Source organism: Natator depressus, chromosome 3 (assembly GCF_965152275.1).
Source record: "Natator depressus isolate rNatDep1 chromosome 3, rNatDep2.hap1, whole genome shotgun sequence".
Lineage (NCBI taxonomy): Eukaryota > Metazoa > Chordata > Testudines > Cheloniidae > Natator > Natator depressus.
In genome coordinates, this window is record NC_134236.1 from 157,129,703 (window position 1) to 157,153,542 (window position 23,840).

Here is a 23,840-nt window from a genome sequence, read left to right on the forward strand (position 1 = left end):
TGCTTACTTTCTGATTTTACCATATAATTATAAAATAAATCAATTGAAATATAAATATTATACTTATATTTCAGTGTATAGTATATTGAGCAGTATAAACAAGTCATTGTCTATCTGAAATTTTAGTTTGTACTGACTTTGCTAGTGCTTTTTATGTAGTCTGTTGTAAAGCTAGGCAAATATCTAAATGAGTTGATGTAACACCCTGGAAGACCTCTGTATATCCCCAGGGGTACATGTACCCCGGGCTGAGAACCACTGATCTAACGCCAATAGGAGAAGCCCGCCCATCACTATAGGTAATGTCTTCACTAAGCGCTACAGCAGGTCAGCTGCACCCGTGCTGCTGCAGTGCTGCAAGTGTAGACAAGCCCACAGTTAGCTTTTGAGTCAAACTGCTGCATACTGTATGTTTAATTATGTTGTCAAACATTTACTAACTTCAGTGACAGCTGTAGACAGGAGGCTCAGAAATACTCTGTTACTATGTGAACTTGAAGATTTTATAATTAATTCTTGTAATCTATTTTGGTATAGTTCATAGCTTCCAGAACAGAATTTTCACTTAGAAACCAATAGTCCATGTACTTTTTCAATGCTCTGTCATCTGAAGTTCTTATGCCAACACTTCAGACTGCAGTTCATAATACCCATCAAATTGAGTCTTATGGATATCCCTGTTACATTTTAGCTTGGAAAAGAGGTCATTAAAATTCCATGGAATGTTTAGTCTGTTTTACTTGTAAACGGTGAAAGGCTTAAAAGAATGGGAACCATTTTGGCTATCTGATAGGTGAAGGGTAGCAGACAACCTCAGTTACATTGTACATTTTAGTATTTGAAATGTTTACATACCAGACATTCATTAAGTTCCAGTTTTGCTTTACTTTTGAAACTGCAGCTCATTGATTTCCATAAAAATAGATCATTCTGCTTATTGCTTCTCTCCTTCTTCTTAAATATTTACTGTATAACTTGAGCTTCCTGTATTTAATTATCTAAACTATAATGCCTCGGTAGAAAGGAAATATCATTAATATGAACTACCAAGTTAATGTCACTTGCACTCCCTACCTAACTACCAAGTTAATGTCACTCGTCTTGAGGGTTGCCTTGCATGTCACTCTGGCTGCAGCAATTCTTGGGGGATGCACCTTCTTGTTCATGACATTTTGACATTACTCTGAATGGAGGTAAGATTCCACACACTTTTTTCCTCCCTTATCTACCTCTAGGACAGTTTGTTGGAAATGAACTAAGCAGAAGTCTGAGTCATATTCTTTTGATAAAACAAGCTTTATTATTAATAGAGGGAAAATCAAATTAACACAGAGAACTTTGCATAACATACCTCATCTGAATTCTTTGCAAAGCTCCGTGGGGTACATGCACCTGGCTTAGTTGCAGTGAAAAAAGAAAATGCCTTACATTTCTAGAGCCTACTGTCCACTCTTTCCGCTTTCATCAGGCAGCCTGAGCCACTTACTCTTTCTGTTTCTTAGGCCTTGTCTAAATGTGCAGATTGACAGATTTGGGTTAAACCAATGCAGTTTGCATGTGTAGACAAGGCTTTATGCCCCTCTACCAAGACCTATTTGTCAAATCCCTACTCAGTGGTTTTATTTGATCTTGGAGGTGTTCTTTCCTGACCCTTAGCCACCTTAATAAGGCAGGGTGATTGAATTTTGATTTGTGTGTCCATTTTTCTCAGCTTAGGTGTTAGGTCATGTTAACTCAGTCTATCTGTACACATTGAATGTTAGTCTCTCATCTAAGTAGAATGTATTTGCCTCATAAGTTTCTCTTACCAATGTTTCCACTTGCTATGAAATACAAATTGACAGGTATGAAATTCTGTGTCTGGTGTGATAGATATGGCAATTTCCTGCAATATCCTGAACAAATCTTGTTGAAATAACTTTCATGTATCTTAAGAGTTTGTTATATTAAAAATGAAAATGTTCATGTATTATTGTGGGATTGTATGTTACATCTCTGGGGGAGACACGACTAATGTAAACCCTGAGAAGTATTATAAGCTTCAGGGACACTTTTATTCAGGGACACTTGTTTTTAATATGTTTTCTCTGTGCTTTCATCTGAGGAATAAATGTGCTTGCTTAGAAGGAGCTGTGCGGTAACTTAACTGTGGGCAATTATGCTGTTTTATAGCTTCCGGAGAGAAGGCAAAGCAGGCCTGTTTATGCATCTGATTTGCTGGAGAACTCACAGTGTAGGCAGGGAACTTCTGCAACCTGGAAAATCAGGAGGGAGACACAGAGACAGAGAGTGACAGCTGAGGAGCCAGGAGCCTAGAATGGGTGCCCTTGCTAGACAATAGAGGGGAAATACCAGCTGCAGTTACCCTGAACTATGGTGGCAGTGTATTTGGCTCTGTAACAGTGTGAATTATATGCCAACAGCTGTGAAAGCAAATATTGCTTTAGCTCTGAAATAGCACAGAGAAAAGTCTTGACAGTCTTTTTGGGGAAGGGATAGCAGAAAAAGAGAGAGGGAAAATTAATTATGAACAGCTGAAGAAATATTGGCTGGTTGAGCTATGCAAAGAAAAGCAGCTCAAAACTGAGGAGCGGACAAAGACACAGCTAGTTGACTTGCTGTATCCTAATGACCAGAGGAGGAATTATGGTCCAAGTTCATGGGGAACATGAGCCCACTGGCAGAGGGCTCAGCAGGCAGGGAAGCTCTTGGAGCTAGAGCGACGATGTCAGTTCAAGTGAGAAGAGGAGAGCCAGTGCCAGCACAAGGAGAGGGAGAAGAAGAATCATCAGTATCAGCTTGAGATGTAAAAACTGCACCAGCAGGACTATAGTCTGATAGATGAAGCCAGATCCTAGGAACCTTTCCCAATGGGTGGCATAGACTCCAAATTACTTCCTTGCTTTAGGAAGGGGGTTCACATGGATGTGTTTCTGAAGGTTTTTGAAATGCGGTGTAAATTGAATAAGATGGGGCAGAAGGAATGGTACAGTATCTAGCTCCACTACTGTTAGGGACAAAAAGCCTTGTCCATTTTCACACATACGGACAAAGAGGACTATAAAGATTATGAGCTCAAATTAGGAGTTAGGTAGTGGTTTCAGTTCAAATTAGGGGTTAGGTAAGGAAATGGGGAACTGGTTGGGGGGTGCAAACTCAATGAGGCCTACGAATTAACAGGCATTGAACGGTTCTATAAACTCTGCACCTCGCCTCTCCATTCCTCTCTCCCCGCTCCCTGAAATCATGATTAATAGACAAGAATCCTAGAGAAGTGACCGAACCTGGGAAATGAGCTAACCAATATGCAGACGGTCTGAGAGGAAAATCAAGGGAGATGGGGACAAAGCTGACCCACCCAGAAGGGAGAGTCAAACCGGTTAAACCAGACCTGGGGAGGAGGCAAACCCTAACAGGCCCAAAAAAGGAACCTGGGGAGTTGATATATTTTTATTGCCACAAGTCTGACTTGCTGGGTAACATACAGTGTAGGCAGGGAGTTGGGCAGCCTGGAAAAGATCGTCAGGAGGCAGAGACATGGGTCTCCATCCAAGAGTGGTGTTGGCTGAGGAGCCAGGAGCCTAGAGTGGGTGTTCTTGCTGGCCCATGGAGGGGGAATACAGGTGATAGCAGGTACTACCATATGTTCTATCATTGTGCTGTCAGAGGTAACCTTTTTTTCCCCCTCTTCAGTCTTTGACTTATAAATCAATTTGTATGCGCTTTATTTAGTAATTTAAGGCACAGTTTGGCAGTCTGTTCTCCCTATTCAGCCCTCCAGAATATGCTAAATGTCCTCTCAGTATGGATGGGACATGAGGCCTGCTCCAAGCTCACATCTTAATTACCAGGAGGGGTACCAAGATGTACAAAGGAGTAGGGGAGGTGGGATGACGGCAATATCAGTAACATGACCTATTTATTCAGTGATGACTGTTGCACGGATCCTGGGTGGGAGGGAGGAAATTAAATGTCACAACTTTAACGTTAGTACCTACTTTTGATCATTCAACTAAAAATTAACTCCTAAAAATAGCTTTGGGCTATTTTCTTTACTGTTTCATTTGAAATGGGTTCTTTGATTTTGTTGTTTTTATTATTATTATTATTTTGTTATGTAATTCCACAATAGAAGATTGTAGTGGTGATGGCGAGTCCTGAGAGGTGGCATGGTGAAACTAATACCGAAGTAACTGCAGTTCTTTCAGATTAACTTATTACTAAAGTTCCCAATTGATATTAAAAACATTTAAATAACATTAGTATAATTTCTAAAGTATACTCAGTCCTAATCAGTGCTTCTCTCCCAAAGACACATGAAAGAGAAATTCATATTGAAAGCCATGGAAAAAATTGAGGTCTGCTGCCTTTAAGCCCATTGGGTTCAGTTTTCAAAAGCATCTTAAGTGACTTAAATCATTTTAGGTATACTTGAAAACTATATCCATCACCAGTATGTGTCTGTACCTCCGTTTTTTTTTTTAAATACATCAACAGGTATTCTAAACACACCTGTAGGTCTTGTCCCATAAATGTCAATATATAGAAATACTTTGCGAAAATTCTACTGGCCTGGTTGATATTGCATGTGGGAAAGGTGGATCAGGTTGCCCAGCATTGCTATAATATGCAGTAGTAAGGTATCAAGTGTATATTTCTCCCTTTAATGTGCTATTATGAGTCAGTAAAAATCATTATCCAAAATTAAATGTTCACAGTTTACACTGTTAGTACTTAGAATTATTTTGAAGCCAAACTATGAAATGCTGAATGGCCACCAACAAAAAGATGGATTGCAAAGACTTTTGAATTTCTTTCCAGCAAAAATATGGCAAATGCTAGGAAAGACTCTCATACAAATCTTACCATAATCTCATGAGCAATGCGAAATCCAAGTGTGAAGTATTTCCATGTGCTTCAGACTTGATGTTTGTTGTAGTTTCACGAGATTGATATTATCTTCTGCCAACTTTTTCCTTTCTTGACTCTTTACATCTTTCAGTATTCTTTTGGGTAAAATTCCTGTAGACCCTAGTTGGCTCCATAGATTCATAGATATTTAGGTCAGAAGGGACATTATGATCATCTAGTCTGACCTCCTGCACAACGCAGGCTCCAAAGTTCTCTGAAAAAAATAGTTCATTTTTTTAAAAATCTGACTCTCAATAAGCAAAATTCATATTTTTGCCTCAGCAGTTTATCAGATCACTGCATTTTTCTATCTTTCAATTCAGAATATTCAAATTAAAGGATGTCTGACAGTAAATCAGCTCCAGTTCCAACTTCTGTGGTGGTCTTAGCATATATAATTTTAAAGTGACTTCTTGAAAAACACAACGCTTAATTTCAAAATAAATCCATTGGGTGGAATGGCAAATAGCATGCTGTCCTTCCTTCCTTCCTTCCTTTTTTATTTATTTTTTTTTAAAGTAACTTGTTGATTCCTGGTATTCCAAGTGGCAGAGTCTGAGAATAACAGAGGTGTGATGCTTACAGTTTCTATGATAACTTTTATGTATATTAAGAGCATCACCTAGCCACCCTTCAAAATCGGCATGGAAACTCCCTCAATCTTTGTCACTTGCTAGTATAAATACTGATCCCCAACAAACGTATGGAGAGTGCTCACTGAATGAATGGCTGTTGAATTTTATTACTTATTAATTTTGTGATTGTTTCCTTCCTTGATTGACCAGGGCAAACAACCACCAGCCTCAGTTTCCCTACTCTCCCCCCCCCCCCCCCCCGTGGGCTACACCTAACTTCTGTCATCCAATGCCTTGGCCTCATTGGTACCCTTGGCCAGCTTGCCACTCACCCTCATGCTTCTTCCACCAGACCACAAGTTCCTTCTGCGCCTCCAGCTCCATCTACTTGTAGAGGACCTGAACCCCGCTCTGAAGATGTGGGCCAGGGACCATACCATGATTCGCCGAACTCCAGCAGCTCCAGACAGAGCCCTCCTGCCTCCGCCTCCACAGCATTTGGACGACCTGAAGCAGTTCTAGGAACTTTTCAAGAGGGTGGCAGTCAGCCAAGACATCCCTTTAGTGGAGGTCCAGAAGACACAACACAAACTCCTCAAAATCCTTCAACCCTCTGCACCCTCAAAGATCGCGCTTCCCATAAATGACGCACTCCTAGAATCAGCTGACACTCTCTGGCAGACTCCAGCCTCTATCTTACCAACTTGCAAAAAGGCTGAATGCAAATATTATGTTCCTGCTAAGGACGTAGACTTCTTATTCTCTCACCCACAACCAAATTCTCTGGTAGTGGATGCAGCGGCTCACAGAACAGAACAGCCACACTACCTGCCTACCCCGCAAGACAAGGACCTCAAGCGTCTTGACACCTTGGGCTGCCAGGTTTATACCTCCTCCACTTTGCAATTCAGAATTGCAAACTACTGCGCCCTACTTGCAACCTATGACTTTGATAACTACAATAAACTCTTTGACTCCCATATTCCAGAGGACAGGAGAGCAGACTTTGTCAGTCCTTGTCGAAGGCCAGTTTGTTTCCAGAATGGCCCTCTAGTCATGGCATCTCTAGACATGGCAGATACAGCTGCCCAAAATACCGCAACTGCTCTGGTTATGCGCAGAGCTTCCTGGCTCTCTGCATCAGGTATCCCCAAAGATCTGAAGACCAAAGTGGAGGACCTCCCCTTTGATAAAGACAAACAATATCTTTCATACCATGAAAGACTCTAGAGCAACCCTACGAACCTGGGCTTCTACCCATCAATTCCCAGGAGACAAAGGTATCAACCTTACCAAAGACCTCGTATACAAGAGTATCACCGGCCTCAGAACAGACCCTATGACATGCCTAGGAATCGCCCTAGACCTCCTAGGTGCAGACAAAACCAAGCACAGACAGCTACTTCCCACCCACTGGGAAATAAACAACAAATTTGAAGCATTGGTCGAGGGTCTGCAGGACCACTCCTTGACTCCACTGCCTACTTGCTCATTTGGCCACCGCCTCCAGGCTTTCCATCATTTCTGGCAGCAGATTACACAGGACCGTTGGGTCCTAGAAATAGTTCAGTCCAGCTACTCCATCCCTTTTATATCCCACCCTCCTACCCTTCCCCCTTTCCCATCCCTCTTCAGAAACCTCTCTCATGAACACCCACTTCGCGTAGAAGTGGATCACCTTCTCTGGATAGGTGTAGTGGATCCCATGCCGACACAATGTCAAGGAAAAGGGTTCTATTCCCTCTACTTCTTGACCCAGAAAAAGACAGGGGATGGAGGCCTATACTAGACCTACGCCAACTGAACAAATTTGTAAGAGTACAAAAATTCAAGATGGTCACACTGGGCACAATAATACCTGTGCTGGAACAAGGGGACTGGTTCACAGCCCTTGTCCTACAGGATGTCTACTTTCACATATCCATTCATCCGGCCCACAGACGCTTCCTATGCTTCACAATCAGACACGACCATTTCCAATACAGGGTACTCCCTTTTGGACTCTCCACAGCACCAAGAGTATTCTCCAAAACCCTAGCCGTAGTTGTGGCCCACCTCCACAGACACGGGATCATACTTTTCCCCATCAAGATTATTGCCTCATCAAGGGCAACTCATATGATGAGACGCTTCGAGTTACTCATTTCACCATCTCACTCTTCCACAGCTTGGGCCTACAAATAAACATCCAAAAATTCACCCTGAAGCCAACACAGCAGATCTAATTCATTGGAGCTCACCTGGACTCAGTTCAAACCAGAGCCTCACTACCACACAATAGATTCCTCACTATCTTACACCTCATATGCTCTCTCTTTGTCCCAGGATACTGGCAAGAATTTGCCTACAGCTCCTTGGACACATGGCAGTCACCACCTACTTGGTCAAGTGTGCCAGGCTGCACGAGATGTCTTCAGGGTTGGCTCAACTCAAACTACAAACCCAGCAGGCACAGCTCTGCACGCTGCTAACTCCTCCAGCGAACGTACTAGCTTCCCTGCAATGGTGGACAAGACCAGAGAACCTTCGCATAAGCGTTCCCTTTCAACAACAATCCCTCATGCTCACCACGGACGCTTCCCTGATCGGTTGGAGAGCGCATCTGGAGGGACACGTGGCACAAGGACGCTGGTCTCTGCCAGAGACGCGTCTACACATAAACCTCCTAGAGCTCAGAGCTGTGAGACAAGCCTGCCTCCACTTTCTTCCCCTTATAAAGAACAAATCTATCCAGGTCCTAACGGACAATATAGCGTGTGTGTTTTACATCAACAGACAAGGGGGAACTCGATCGCACTCCCTATACCTGGAAGCCATCTGATTATGGAATTGGTGAATAGAGCACCACATACAAATTGTTGAGTCGTACCTACCCGGCTGTCACAGCACTACCGCCGATACACTCAGCAGACACTTCTCTAAAGAACACGAGTGGGAATTGCACCCCACGATACTACAACAGCTCTTCTCCCAATGGGGCACCCCGTCAATAGATCTCTCTGCCACAACCCAGAATCGCAAATGCCACCTCTTTTTCTCCAGGGCGGGATTTGGGACTGCATCCCTAGGAGACGCATTCCTCGACCCGTGGAACAACTCTCTCCTGTATGCCTTTCCACCAATCCCTCTAATACACAGGGTCCTACGCAAGATCAGAGACAACAAGGCCCAGGTCATACTCATTGTCCCGGCTTGGCCAAGACAGACATGGTACCCTTACCTGCTCCACATGTCCACCCGTCCTCCACAGACTCTCCCCAACGGACCAGATCTCCTTTCCTAGGATAATGGACAAATTCTTCACCCCCAGCTCCAGAAACTCTACCTGACAGCATGGTTCCAGACCCATGAATTAGCCTGTTCTGAGCAAGTCCGATACAGCCTCCTGCATAGTAGAAAAGACTCCACTCATAAAACTTACCTGCAGAAGTGGAAGCGATTCTCCCTGTGGTGTTCAAACAAACATTTATCACCCCATATCATGACCCTTCCTAACATCCTAGACTATCTCCTGAAACTAAAACAGGATGGACTTTCACTCAGCTCCATCAGGGTACACCTAACGGCCCTTACTACCTTCCATGATTCATTAGACAGATATTCACTCTTTGCCTACCCCACTATAAAACGCTTCCTCATGGGCCTACAAAATCTCTACCCCGAGATTTATCCATCTGCAGCTGCATGGAATCTCAATCTCGTTCTTCACGGTCTTATGAAACCTCCATTTGAGCCCTTAGCTACTTCATTTCTTCTTCTTATGTCCATGAAGGTAGCCTTCTTGGTTGCTATAACATCAGCAAGGCGGGTAGGGGAAATCAGCACCTTGATGGCCTCCCTCCCTATACAACCTTCTCCAAACACAAAGTTACCCTGCAACCCCATCCTAAATTTCTCCCTAAGGTGGTATCAACCTTCCACCTTAACCAACCAATATACTTACCTACATTCTATCCCAAACTTCACACAACTCCACACAAGGCAATGCTGCATAACCTTGACGTCAGATGAGCACCGGCCTTCTATTCAGACAGGACTAAATCATTTTGTAAGTCCTCCTGCTTATTTGTCTCACTACCAAGCGATCAAAGGGTGCGGCACTTTCTAAACAATGACTTTCCAAGTGGATCTCTGACTGCATCAGATCCTGTTATCGCATTCAAAATGCTCAACCACCCGAAGGCATCAGAACTCATTCTACTCGAGCCATGTCAGCATCCATTGCTTTCCTCCATAATGTACCCATTCCTGATATCTATAAGGCGGCCACTTGGTCATCTGAACACACATTTACTAAACACTATGCTATCACACAGGATACCACGGCAGTCACAATAGTAGGCCATACAGTACTGTCTACAGTACTCACTGCCGCAACTCCAAAGTCCCACCAGCCTTAGTGGGTACTGCTTCACATTCAGCTGGAGTGGAGCAGTACCCACAGGGTACTTCGTGGGTACTGCTTAACAGGGACAGCACTCGAAGAAGAAGAGAAAGTTACTCACCTTGCAGTAACTGAGGTTCTTCGAGATGTGTCCCCCTGTGGGTGCTCCGCTCCCCGCCTTCCTCCCCTCTACTTTGAAGTTCTATACTGACTTCTCCATGGTAGAGAAGGAACTGAGGGGGGTGCGGGATGCGTGCGCTCAGGCAGATTCTAACGAGACCGAGAGACAACAGCTGAGTATGTGCGTCCCGACCATGCACTGCTACCAAAGATCTCTGATCAACGGCGCCAGGACACACCGTCACCTGGAGTGGAGCACCCACAGGGGGACACATCTCGAAGAACCTCAGTAACGGCAAGGTGAGTAACTTTCTCATACTGGTTAGTCTGAAAGGCAATGGTATCCATGCACCAATGGTTAATTAAATTTTTTGTAGGCTTTTATAGCAAAGGAGAGTTTTAAAGGAGGGCTTTGAAGGAGGATAATGAGGTAGCATTGTGGATGTTCACGGAGAGCTCTTCCCAAGTGAGAGGGACTGCCAGGGAGAAAGTACAGAGGTGGTTGGTTGAAAATGTAACAAGTGATGGAGGCCCCAGGTCTTATTTACTGCACACTATTCAAACCCTGCTCTGAAGATAGAATGAAGTTCCTTATGGGCTTTTCTGTGATGTCTCGCTAAAATATGAGTGCTTCATGAACAGTAATGAATTTATTTTCACAGCCCACTGTGAGGTGAGATATTATTTATCCCCATTTTACAGATAGGGAATTGAGACATAAGGAGACTACGGTCAAAAGTGACCACTAATACTGAGTGCCTAATCTGAGATGCATGGGGCCTGCTTTTCAGGCTACATAGCAGTATGTGATACTTAATATGTTCAAAGCACAACTCCCATTGATTTCAGTTGTAGCTGAGTGCTCAGCCCGTCTTAAGTTGGGGATCCAGAAAAGGAAGAACATACAATTAATGACTACCAGTGAAAAGTTTCGTTTGTGACTTGCCAGGTGTTACATAGGGACTCTGTGGCAGAGATAGAATCCAGTTCCCCAGGACAGCATTCAGCTGTCTTAACCATGAGACCACCCTTTCTCTCCCTGCATTTCCCTGCCTCATTTGTTACACACTTCCCAACTTCTGCAACAAATAAAGCAGGGGTCCTAGAGACAGCAGTCTCCTTTAATACACAGACATTACTCATTCCCAGAGCAAATTTTCCAGTGGGAAAGCAGTATGTGACCATGTAATTAAAGACTGTATCATAAGGCATTTGCACCAGGGGGTAAATTAAGTTTGCACATGCAACCGTAATTCTGGCATTTCCTAACTTTTGAGTGCTTGACTTGCAACCTTAATAAAGTTCTTTTAACATAGCTCTTTTGGGATGTTATATATAGATATTGTCTGCTCATCATCCTTTTCATTGACTGATCTTTTTCTAGTTTTCCAGTTTTCAAAATGTCAGGAACACAAATAGTCAAACACCAGCTAGAACCCTCAGCAACAAGTTCTGTGTCTGCTTGCAGCTCTCTGTTGTCATATGCACTCTGACTGCACTAAGCCAGGACCACTCTTGGGCATCTCCTCACATCAGTCTGAAGTTCCCCCTTTTATTTAGCAATATGGGAAGGATAGGAAGGCTGCAACTTCCCAAACACCCATTCATGATTCCCCTCTCATTTGGTGCAGAGACCCTGCCTAGATTAAAATTGTTTCTCTAGACCTCTATCAAAGGTAGGGTATTAATGAAGTTAGCAGAACTGTTTTAAAACTCTTCAAGCATGGACCAGTTAGCCATTGTGGATGAGGGTTCTCGGTGAAAGATTTTTTCAGCTATTTTAATGTTTCTCAGATTTCTTAGGTTTGGAAGCTTTTCTTTTAACTATAATGTTTATTTTAATGTAGCTTTATGCGTTGGCAAATTGGAAGAAAATATGTTTGGACTCTTTTGGTTGCATTAATTACTTGTTCCCTGGAAGTACTCCATAATATGCCATAGTGGTCGCTGAGTAGTAGCTATTATTGTCTCCAAATTAGGTGGTCAGTAAGCCTCTGCTCCACTGTTAATTTTTTAAGGGCAACATCCATGAAAGATTGTATGCTGTATCGTATGTAATGCATTTTTGCTTGTTAAGTTGAAAAATTATTTAGCACATTGCTATTGCATAGTATGTTCATTAACCAACGGGAGGTTCTCTGTATAAAGTAACATATCTACCGGTGAGCAATAGAGAGAGCATGTGGTTTAGAATAAAAAGAGGCAGACTTGGCACAAATGAACAGAGTGCCTTACTAACACAATGATTGGGACTAATCTTTACACTCATGCCTTTGGTTTTTGTTTGACAAATGAGCTAGGTGACAAAGCTTGACGAAATTAAAAGGAAAAGAAATTATCTGTACTTGATCAATTTTGCTAGCTTATTAAGCAATAACGGGCTTTCCATTAGCATTCTCATCTTTATTCTCTGTTAGCTGTGGTTGATTCTAATAAATTCTACGTGCATTGGGTTTTGTATTGATCAGATGCAGATCTTGTTCCACACCTCTGTTGCTGGACTGTCCCCTTTTGAACACCAAAGGTGTTGTATAATAAATACATTCAATTAAATTGTTTTTCCTCATGTTGGCATGGGGAGATCCTAGGTGTCTTTTGTCTTAGTGACCCTGAAGATGCAGTGACACCAATGGAATGCAGCAAGCAAGGCTACTTTAATTTGAGCAGACAGTTTGAAGAATTCTCCCACACGTGCTATAAAACAAGTGGCTTCATGTCCACTCGTCAGTTTTTCTTTTTTGTATCTGTTTTGGTTTGCTGAGTGGGATGTGTAGTAATTATTTCTGAAGAGTTGTGCAGTTACCTTGCATACAGGATTCTTGCTGCCAGACAGTGAAAATCTTTACTTCACCAGGTTTTCACCAGAACTGCTTTCAGGTGGCTTGTGAATACTGTGCTTACAATAGCAAGCCCGTATTGCTGCAGAGGGGAATTGGTTGAAAATCTAATATACTGTATATAAGTGCAACTCAAATTTATGACTAGACTACTGACTAAAGCCTGTCAAGTTAAAAATGAGTAAGCTGACTGTCAAGTGTTGATCTAGTGCAGTTGACTAATTGCTGCTTGTCTACATTTAGAAAACATAGCTTTTTTTTTCCCAGCTGGGAATAAGGTACTTATAACAATTCTGTTTGACACAAAACATTGATTTAAAGGTTCTCAATTCATAATATCAAAGCTTACACTATTACAAACTGTACCTTTTGAGTTAAAATGTCATTCCAGTTTCCGGCACTTATGTAACTTGTACATTGCAATAATCATTTTATTATGTCTTTCATTATATAGCTTTGGTAAATGTGAAAGACAGGTTAATTAAGAGTACACCAAAGAGTAAAAAGATTTTTTAAAATAATCATATAAGGAAAAAACCCTCACAAGTTGCTGTATCTCATGGTATTATGAATCTAACCAAAAGCACTGTTATAGTCTGCTGCCTTCAGAACAGTGCTACAGTGATGTACTCTGTGTGCTGCTGTTGTATTGGGGGCTGTTATAATATTATGAAACTTTATAACTCCTTCTAATATTCATGTTTTTAATGTTCTTTTTTTTAAATCTTTAGCCAATACCAAAGCCCGCAGTAATGAATTTGCTGAAAAGAATGGACTCCGGAAATACAAATATGTCTTGCATCCACGAACTACTGGTTTCACTTTTGTAGTAGAACGTCTAAGGGAAGGTAACATTTCTTTAGATATATATTTACCTTTCTCCTCTGCAGCTTCAAATAACTAAACTCAGGAAAGCCAGATAATTGACTTTAATAAACTAACTACTCCAAAATAGTATTAGAAATGCAATAGATACCCCATATGAGAAGACAACTTTCTTGTTTTCTGCCATGATTACGGGGTTTGTAGTATGCTGAGATTAGCGGCAGTCTTGTGTTTGTGGATGTTCTAAATTATATTAATATCTTATAATGAGACAAGAAACCACTCCCTTGCTCCAAAGTTTTTTTTAATACTATAGCTTGGTTAATGATTCAGTGCAGGAAAATAACTTTGGAAATCTCTAAGTAAGGCTAGCCTTAATGTCTGTACCTGTACTTAATCCTGGGGGAGGATTATTATTACTATTTATTTGTATTGCAGTAGCACCTTGGGACCCCAGTCAGTGATCATGGCTCCGTTGAGCTAGACACTGTATAAACATATAGCAAGACTGTCTCTTCTCTGAAGAGCTTATTGTCTGTCTATAAAATGGGGCACCAAGTGACTACAATAAATAATCAAGGGGAGCATAAAACAACAGACTACTATGAACAACATAAGCAGTGGGTCACAACACAGCATTGTTGAAATTTTAGTAGGCAGCTTAGGTTTTCACATACATTGCATGTTCTTTGTCTAACTTGTGGTAGTATGTAGTTCACTGTTACGTACACAGTTTAAAGGTTTGATTTGCTTAAAACTTCCAACAGTTAGGTCTGTCTTTGCTGTATTAATGCTATTATCTTGGGATCCTTTTTCAATTAAAGCAAGATTTTCAACTTGAAATCTAGTCAATTAAAAAAAAAGTTTAAAATCATTTCAGGTACTATACTTGTTGTGGGGTCACCTCCCCAATCCTTGTGGTTTTAAGTAATTTTCCTGTATTAAAAAATTGTTTTTTCTCACGTTGCTGTGTAAAAAACATGCACAAACAGGGCAACTGATTATAAAGGGAAAACACTAAAAGTGATTTTATATGAAGTACTGTCAGATGTACAAAGTTGGAGAAAAAACCTGAAAAAACTAGTTTTTCTTCTGGTGTTTCAGATGCTGTAATTTTAAGTGTTACTTGTTTCTATAGGAGGCACATTTTCAGACAAATGAAATGTTAAATTGAAATGTCCTTCCAACCTCACTATTAACATTAAAGTATCTATGTATCTGTAGGTACGTCTACAGAGCAGCTATACACATGCTAGCTCTGAGCTAAAATAAGCAGTGTGGCTGTGGCAGCGCTGGTGATGGCTGTGGGTAGCCAACTGGGTGCAATCCCATCTGAGAAATCTAGGTATGTACTTGGATGGCTAGCCCAAGCGGCTGCCCTTTCTGCTGTGTCACACTGCTATTTTTAGCACACTGGCTAGATCAGAGCTAGTGTATGTATGTCTATCCAAGCTGAGAATTTTACCTCCGAGCTGCAGTGTAGATGGACCGTGGGGGAGAGCACTCAACTATTAGGTAGTCTAGCCTAATACTTCCCATTATAAAACCTTTATTTTCAGTTGCACAGAATTGTGAAGAAAATTAAGACCCCTAACATTAAGGTGCTAGCCCTCTCTTCACTGTTTCCACACGATTGTAATGGATAGCAGTTACAATAACCCCAGAAATAGACTTGGATCTTCATTCTTGCTTGTGATTGCATACTGAAGGATGGTGTGTGATTTTAAGATGGGGAGGTGGTGATGAAAACTTAAACATCATGTTTGTGTTTGAAAATATTCTTGCGCCTGTATGACAACCTTAATGCCCCATGGTTTCCCTGTGAATAAATTTTGGCTCATGGCAGTTTTCCATTCCTCATGCTGAAGTGCCTTCACTTCAAGCCTAAATACATTATTTAGTTCCGAAATAGGTCAGTGAAGAGGGGGAGAAATGCCATGAAGTTTAATTGCCTTTTTAACTTTGAAAAAATAAATTTAATTTGGCAAGAACCCTGATTAATATGCATTGCAAGTTGTATTATGAATGAATTACCTGTTACGTTATAAAAATAGCTGTTTGTGACCAATAAAAGTACTTGGAGAAGAAGCTGAAATAATAACCTTCAGGAAAAAGTTACTCACATCTCTTTGCATGAGTTTGGGTCTTAATGTGAGGTTTTCCTGAGTTTTATAATAGGAGGCAGATTACTGACGCTAATTATTAGCACTTTCTGTGCAGCTCCCAAATCATGTGAACGCACTTCTTCTTCCAGCATGGACTTAACTTTTAGACTCTCCTAGTTTCCCCAGCTCTCTTTTATGTGGCCACGACTTACATCTGCTTTGCCTTATGTGCTCCCTATGTGAAACTGCTGCTAGTGTGGTTTCTGACTCCTTGCTGGGATTATGGGAACTAGGCAAATCCAACCTAACCTTCCCTAGCTGCACCAAAAATAGGCTGGCAAGTAGGATTGTTCTGGCAGAGCAGCTTCCCCTCTGAGCGTGAATGCATCACGTTTGTTGCATATCCCAGCTCTTTTATAGCTACAGGAAGTGACCCCGAGCTCACTCTCAGACTCAGGCCCTCATACAACCTGAAGATTGCTGCTAATTTTTGTCCTGATCAAATTCCAATAAGAGGGAGACATCTTGTCATCCCAGTTCTAACAGGTTACATTACTGTTTTTCCTCAAGTAGTATTAATTCCATTCCTGTAAGCTTAAGTGTACCCTAGAGTAAATATAGACAATTAGAGTGCATTAGATGCATAATTAGTGATATATCTGATAAAGTGGTGACTGCAATTCCTGCTGCTTTTGAAGCATGAGGAAGACTTAAATTTAATTCTGAATTGATTCTTGGAGAAGTGTTTTCAGTTTTCTGCTTCTACTCTACAGTAATTGTAAGCAGAATGATATAGTACAACTTCAGTCATTATTTTTCTCTACATCTTAAAAGAAAATGCAGTTGCAAAATTAGGAAACTGAAGGAATGCTGAGAATGTATGTTCTGTACATAGGTGCTGGAACTAGGGGTGCTGCTGCCCCCCCTAGCTTGAAGTGGTTTCCATCATACATAGGGTTTACAGTTTGGTTCAGTGGCTCTCAGCACCCCCACTATACAAATTGTTCCAGCACCTATGGTTCTGTATGCTGTTAGTTTTAATTTTAGTGACTGTCAGATGAAGGCATGGGAGATGAGTGAGGTAGCAGCAGAAAGCTGTACGAGAAATGAATAGGTGGAAAAAAGAAGTGTGGAGTACAACTAGAATATATGTACTTCTCATATTCAAGTAAAGAAAAATCATCTGTATCCTGATAGTAATAACTGTGTTCTTGGTGATGTCTGAGTCTCAGCAATAGCTAATGCAGCTTTGTTGTCGCCTCCACTGATCTTTGTTGATGAATAGCACTCAAGCTATCATATTAACTCTTCTTCCCAACAGGCCACATCTGGGAATCGATTTTGCAAGATGCAGAGAGCTCTGGACCCCATCTAGCAAAGCACTTAAGCATATAGTTAAACTTAAGCATGTAAATAGTGCCATTGACTGTTCATGTGGTTAAAGCACATGTTTGAGCATTTCACTAGATGGGAGCCAGAGTGCTTAGTACTGTGGAGGATCTTTGTTGAGTGGACTAACCTCTGAAATACTGTCTGACGTACCCAAAACACAGTGGCTTTCATTTGGTTTGCCATCGGCTGAAAGCTGTATCAAAAAGAAAAGGAATGTGTGATTTTTTTGTTTCTAAGTTAACACATTCAATAAGCTGGACCAATGTGCTTTCCTCTGCTGTTTTGAATTTTCTAGGCAAAATGACTAATCATTGCTTCCAAGATTTTTTTCATTGTAAATGGGTCAAGTATGTTGATGCAGCAGCCTTTTTATTATTTTACTTCAAGGGACACTGCCAGGTTTGCTATTTCTAAGAAGTCTGTCTCATGAGTTCTGAATTGGGTTAAACATGGGATTTTAAAATGACAAATTTCCATTTTAGTAATCCAAGATGTTCCTAACAGAGGGAAAAGATTTTTTTTTTAAAACACAAACAATACTATTTTTCATCTTATATATACGGTTTGCTTTTTGTAATTCACTTGACTTGCATAGTGAAAAAGAGTAGTCACTTTAAGTTACTTTTCACTTTAAGATTCTTGTACAAACAATGCTGGAGTATTTGTCTTATTTAAATCCAGCTAAAACTCTTCACCCTATATTATTTTTAATAAAATGAAGACACTTCTATTTGTTTTTATAAAATCCTTTTAATCAAAACTAAATTTTGAGCCTAAAATACATCACAGGCAAAATGTTAAGGTGGGAATTTCAAAATTGCTCAGCGTTGGTCTATATCTGCTCCTGTTGAAAGCAATGGGAGTTTTACAGTTGAATGCAATAAGAGCAGAATTAGGCCAATGCTAGGTGTTTTTGAAGATCCCACCTCAGGGCACATTTTGTGCTTGTGAGCGAGAGTCAGAAAAGAAGCTCCTAATAGGAGTCATAATTAAGTCTGTAACTGATTTTTCATTGTAAACCACAGTTTTGGGTACCTTCTAAATTGCTTCCAAAATTCCTTCCTGCTAAGAAGTTTTGAATGGGTGATCTATCTGAAGAATATTTTGGCAGAACTTGGATTGAGTCAGGCAAATTTATCTCCCAAAATATGGGATTTTGAAAATGAGATGTACAGGAACTCCTTCTTTTTTTTTTTTTAAGTCCTTTATTGAGCTCTCTCTCAGAAAAAGCTTGAAATCTGGTTTTGTTTTTTTATTGTTCTTTCCCAGATCTAGTATGTGCGATCACTTCTGAAAAGGTCAAAGTTTACTTTTGATTACAGGCTATTGGGTATTGCTGGGGTTTTTTTTATAAAGCTTGTCTAAAGCCAAGTTGCATTGAAATCTCAGCGAGTTAAAATGCTCAATTTCAAGGAGATTGAAAGTCCATAATAGTTGATTTTGACTTTTGTGTTGTCTAATTTCATTGAATTACATGTATTATCTTGACATAACATCTATAATTATTGTAAATAGTCTGTCAATAAAAATAAAACACAAATGTTTTCTTAATGTTTTCTTAAAACCACCAAATGATTTTTAAATACTTTCTGAAAACTCAGGAAATTCCCAGATTCAATTTAAGATATAGTTAAGGTTGTACATAAATATTATGTGAAAATATCATTAGAACATAATTATTAAAAATTTGAATAGATCGTTTATAATTGTTTTTACAAACAACTTTAACTGGCAGGGCTCATTTTCTATTTGTCCATCAACAATCCCTCACACCCAACACTTGTTCCTCAACCACATTTCAACACCACAGAGCCTCAGTTATCATACATTAAATATAGTAAAGTATAAAGATTCATAGCTGATGGGGTTACCTCAGGATTTCCGCTTCAAATTTTAACTCTGGTTCATACTAAAACTAACATGAACATGCTGCAGATAAGATCTTCCAACTGCCAAAAAAGCAAAAGAGATCAAATTTAACATGTGCCTTCCTCCACTTCACTTGCTTGTTGACAGCAAGAAACATGAACATCTCACCTATCTCTCTACAATCAGTCCAAAAACAAAAGTATTTTTTTGTCTGAAAATGAGTAGATCTCATATACATACACACTCTCGTCTGTTCAGAAATGAAAGTAGATATCTTCTGGTATCTTTGCCTGAGCAGTAATTGAATTGCCTTTCAATGATAGCACTGAATACCTACATATAAAGAAAAGTGTTCTTTTCTTGGCAATATATTTGGATATTTATATGCAGACTGTAATTCCTGTCTGCAAAGAGGGTTAGACTCCAGTGGAGCAGTTGGTTGGCAATTTTGTAGATTCCTACAGTACTTCAGAGATGCTTTCTGGAAACTATTTTGCAAATTCCACCAGTGTATGTAAAGCATATTTATACACTTAATGTTGGCACCAAATATTAGTGCATAATTTTCTGTACTTGTGTAGTATCTTTCGGTATGTCCACAGAGCAGTTAAAAACTCACAGCTGGCCCAAGCCAGCTGCCTTGCTTTGTAGATGTTTAGGCTCAGGTTGCAGCCTGAGCTCTGAGACCCTCCCACCTCACAGGTTCCTAGAGCCTGGGCTGCAGCCTGAGACCAAATGTCTACACTGCAATTAAACAGCCCCTTAGCATGAGCTCGAGTCAGCTGGCTCAGGCCAGCCATGGGTTTTTAGTTGCATTGTAGACATACCCTTTTAGCCAAGACCTAAAAACACTTCATATAAACTTATCCATAAATAAATCTTACAACATTATCCAGGACAGGTAATTGTTGTTAATAATCCTAGTTCATTATTTCCTAAAAAGTTGTCACAACTCTGTTACTGTTTACCTCCTCTGGTGAGATCTGGAGTGCTCAACCAACTTGACAGCATATGCATAGAAGTGGAACCTGATTGGCTATCGTTACATTCACATCCCGGGAAGTGAATATAAGATGTTTATTTTAACCTGTAAAGTCCTAAATAGTTTAAGGTCTAGCTGTTTGAGGCACCGCTTTCATATTTTTATGCTGTGCCACAGTTATAGTCAGCAGAGTCACTCAAGTAGGAACCCCTTTGTAAAAGAAGGAACTACAGAAGGGTGTTCAGAGTCTCAGCTTTGGAATTTACTAACAGGACCTTCATGTCCTGTAACAGCCAAAATATTCTGAACTTTGGAATATGGTGCAAAGCCTGTTTTCTTATTTAGGCTTTTGAAGAGAGCTGAGCATAAGGGATGTTGTTATGGGTGTGATGGTGTATTAATGGGGAATATTAACTTAATAGCTCTAGATGGCCATTTTCTGATTATGAAGAAGCTTCTGGTCTTTGTTTCAATATTATGTCAAAGGCACCTAAAGCCTAGGATGCATGCTATTTAAGACAAAATCGGAGTGCATTTTTCTCTTAGTATATTAGTTTTAAAAGGAAAACTGTTACACTTTTGAATTTCATAGCCATAATAGAGAGATTTCTGTATATAGCAGATGAAAATGCTGAGAATGTATAGAACATTAAATATCTTCCTATAATTGGTAAATATCTAAGGTTTATTTCCTCTCCCAAGTAAATCTTGGATGAAGCACAGAAAACTTGATACCAAAGGAGAAGTCAGTATTTGCTTATTGAACAACATATTGTGAGGTGCTGAAATCCAATAATTACAGCAGGCAGTTTGCAGGATTATGCCCATTTTTACTTCTGGGTAAATTAAGGCACAGACGGTGTGACCAGCTCAACACTCCACATCAAGTCAAAACTGGGAATTATGGAGAGAAAGTTGCATTGTTTAGTGAAAGCTAGGTCATTTTTTATAATAAACAGAGTACTGACTCCTGAGGTGATATTCTGACCCCATTGAATTCAATAGTAAAACTCCCATTTACTTCAGTGAGGCTAGGATTTTAGGACATTCAGTGTCCTGCGCTAACCACTAGATATGTGTATGTTCAGCAGACTTGCTCAGTATGGGCTCTGGCCCACTCGTGGGAACCGGTCAGTTTTTGTGGAAACTGAAATGAGTCTGTTTTGAAAATAAGAACATGCAAATAGATGCACGGGAATTTTTTAGGTCCCCTGTCCGCTTGATCCAGCTTCAGGTAGAATTTCTCATTCATCCAGCAGGGTTGCAGGACTGAGCAAAGTTTCCCCTGCAGTGACTCCCAACAACTGGCCATGAAGTCAGTGAAACTCTCCTCTTCTATTTACAACACTCCCTGTGATGGTACCCATCCAACGTTGTACCACTCAGGACGACAAAGGGAGCAGATGTTCAAAAGTTTGAGAACTATTAGTGTACAGTTGTCAAGTGTACATTTGTCCTTCCCCACTCTGAACTCTAGGGTACAGATGTGGGGACCTGCATGAAAAACCCCCTAAGCTTATTTTTACCAGCTTAGGTTAAAACTTCCCCAAGGTACAAACTAATTTACGTTTTGTCCCTGGACCTTATTGCTGCCACCGCCAAGTGTCTAACAATATAACAGGGAAAGAGCCCACTTGGAAATGTCTTTCCCCCCACAATCCCCCCAAGCCCTACACCCCCTTTCCTGGAGAAGGCTTGATAAAAATCCTCACCAATTTGCATAGGTGAACACAGACCCAAACCCTTGGATCTTAAGAACAATGAAAAAGCAATCAGGTTCTTAAAAGAAGAATTTTAATTGAAGAAAAAGTAAAAGAATCACCTCTGTAAAATCAGGATGGTAAATACCTTACAGGGTAATCAGATTCAAAACATAGAGAATCCCTCTAGGCTAAACCTTAAGTTACAAAAAGACACAAAAACAGGAATATACATTCCATTCAGCACAACTTATTTTATCAGCCATTTAAACAAAACAGAATCTAATGCATATCTAATTAGACTGCTTATTAACCCTTTTCAGGAGTTCTGACCTGCATTCCTGCTCTGGTCCCGGCAAAAGCAACACAGACAGAGACAACCCTTTGTTTCTCCCCCCTCCAGCTTTGAAAGTATCTTGTCTCCTCATTGGTCATTTTGGTCAGGTGCCAGCGAGGTTGTCTTAGCTTCTTAACCCTTTACAGGTGAGAGGGTTTTTCCTCTGGCCAGGAGGGATTTAAAGGTGTTTACCCTTCCCTTTATATTTATGACAACATACAAATATTGTTCTTAATAAATACTCTTCTGTAATTTTCAAGTAGAAAGAATGGTGTTAGAGGTGTAGTGTATGTCATCATAATTGGATTGATGCATATTTAAGTGCTGGAACTAGGGCTGTAAACGGTATTGCCGTAGATATATAAATAATCTGCTTGCAAATTGGAACGTGCATGCCTTGTTATGTCTTCTGTTTTTAGTAGAAGACTAGTAACAGATTAGTTCATAAAAAAAAAAAAGACCTTGTTTAAAAAAATCGTTTTATCACTAAGCATGTCCCTGAAATTCAAAGCAGGCTGTTGTGCTTTATTACAAACACTGGAAATTGTCTGAATAATCTAAAGTATGGGAGGATTTAGCTTTCCAGATTTGTCTGTTAACTGTGAATAATAACAGGTTTCAGAGTAACAGCCGTGTTAGTCTGTATTCGTAAATAGAAAAAAGAAAAGGAGGACTTGTGGCACCTTAGAGACTAACCAGTTTATTTGAGCATGAGCTTTCGTGAGCTACAGCTCACTTCATCGGATGCATAATAGTTTTCATGTCTTTCTAACAACTCTGTTGAATTTTATTGACTGCATATTTTGCATTTGGTGCTGCTAGTTGTAAATTAGATTGCCTTGGCAATAAGAAGTATGTGACAGTAAGAACATAAGAAGTATGAGAAGAACATAAGAAGTATGTGACAGTATAGAAATGAAGTCATGAAGCTGTACTGCCGAGGGTCCAGCGTCTAAAGATAAGAATAGCCATGCGGAGTTGGAATAGTGATCTATCTAGCCCAGTTTTTTGTCCTGACATTAGTCAGTACCTACTGTTTCAGAGGAAACTATCACAGGGTGACACTGCCCTTTAAGAGAGAGCAGGGCCAATGCACCTGTGCTGCATGCTTGGACCAGGTTAGATTTTAACAGCGGGCCCCTGGGGGCGAGAGGAGACCCAGGGAGTCAAAGCTAGGAAGCTGCAGGAGGCAAGAGCAGCAGTAATGCCAGGGTCTCCTGGGAGAGGTGGCAGTGAGAACGTGAGAGGTACTGTTCTGAAGAAAAGCCCTGACTGCCGGTGCTCGGGGAACAGGGCACAGGAGCAGGACTGCCAGACTCCCTGGGTAGGGGAAACAGTGAGAGCCTGATAGATAAAGGAGAAACATCCCAGGAGCTGGCTGTTTGGACAATAAAACTGCCTAAAAAAGAGAGTGGGTGTGACAGTAGATCCTTTACAAGATGGGGAGAAGCCCTGCTTTGTTACTCTACTGTAGGCAGTTAAGGGATAACCTGTGCACTTGAAAATCTCTCTCCAACCCCCAATCATTAGAAGTTGGTGTATGCCCTGAAGCATGAGGATATATCTTTCAAAATTCTTGGTTTGTTTTTGTTTACAGCTATAACTGTGGGTATACTTGTAATCCATATCAATGTGTAAACCTTTTAGGAATCCAGAAAATCTCTTAGTCTCAATTATATATTGTGTGGGGAAAGTGTTTCCTTTTAGCAGTTTTGAATTTGGCACCTCTTTAAATTTCCTTGAATACTCCCTTGTTGTATTATGAGAGGGCAATTACAAGTTTCTAAACTACCTCTTCTTCTT

General features: G+C 40.5%; 1 protein-coding gene across 5 annotated transcripts in view; it reads left to right on the forward strand.

Annotated features, from left to right (window-relative positions):
* Positions 1–23,840, forward strand: part of LCLAT1 (lysocardiolipin acyltransferase 1) — a 200,259-nt gene that overhangs the window by 117,156 nt on the left and 59,263 nt on the right. For all 5 annotated transcript variants that reach the window (XM_074949144.1, XM_074949147.1, XM_074949145.1 and 2 more), the window contains one exon: positions 13,559–13,675. In XM_074949144.1, the coding sequence (XP_074805245.1) occupies positions 13,559–13,675 (117 nt within the window). The remainder of the gene's footprint in view (positions 1–13,558; positions 13,676–23,840) is intronic.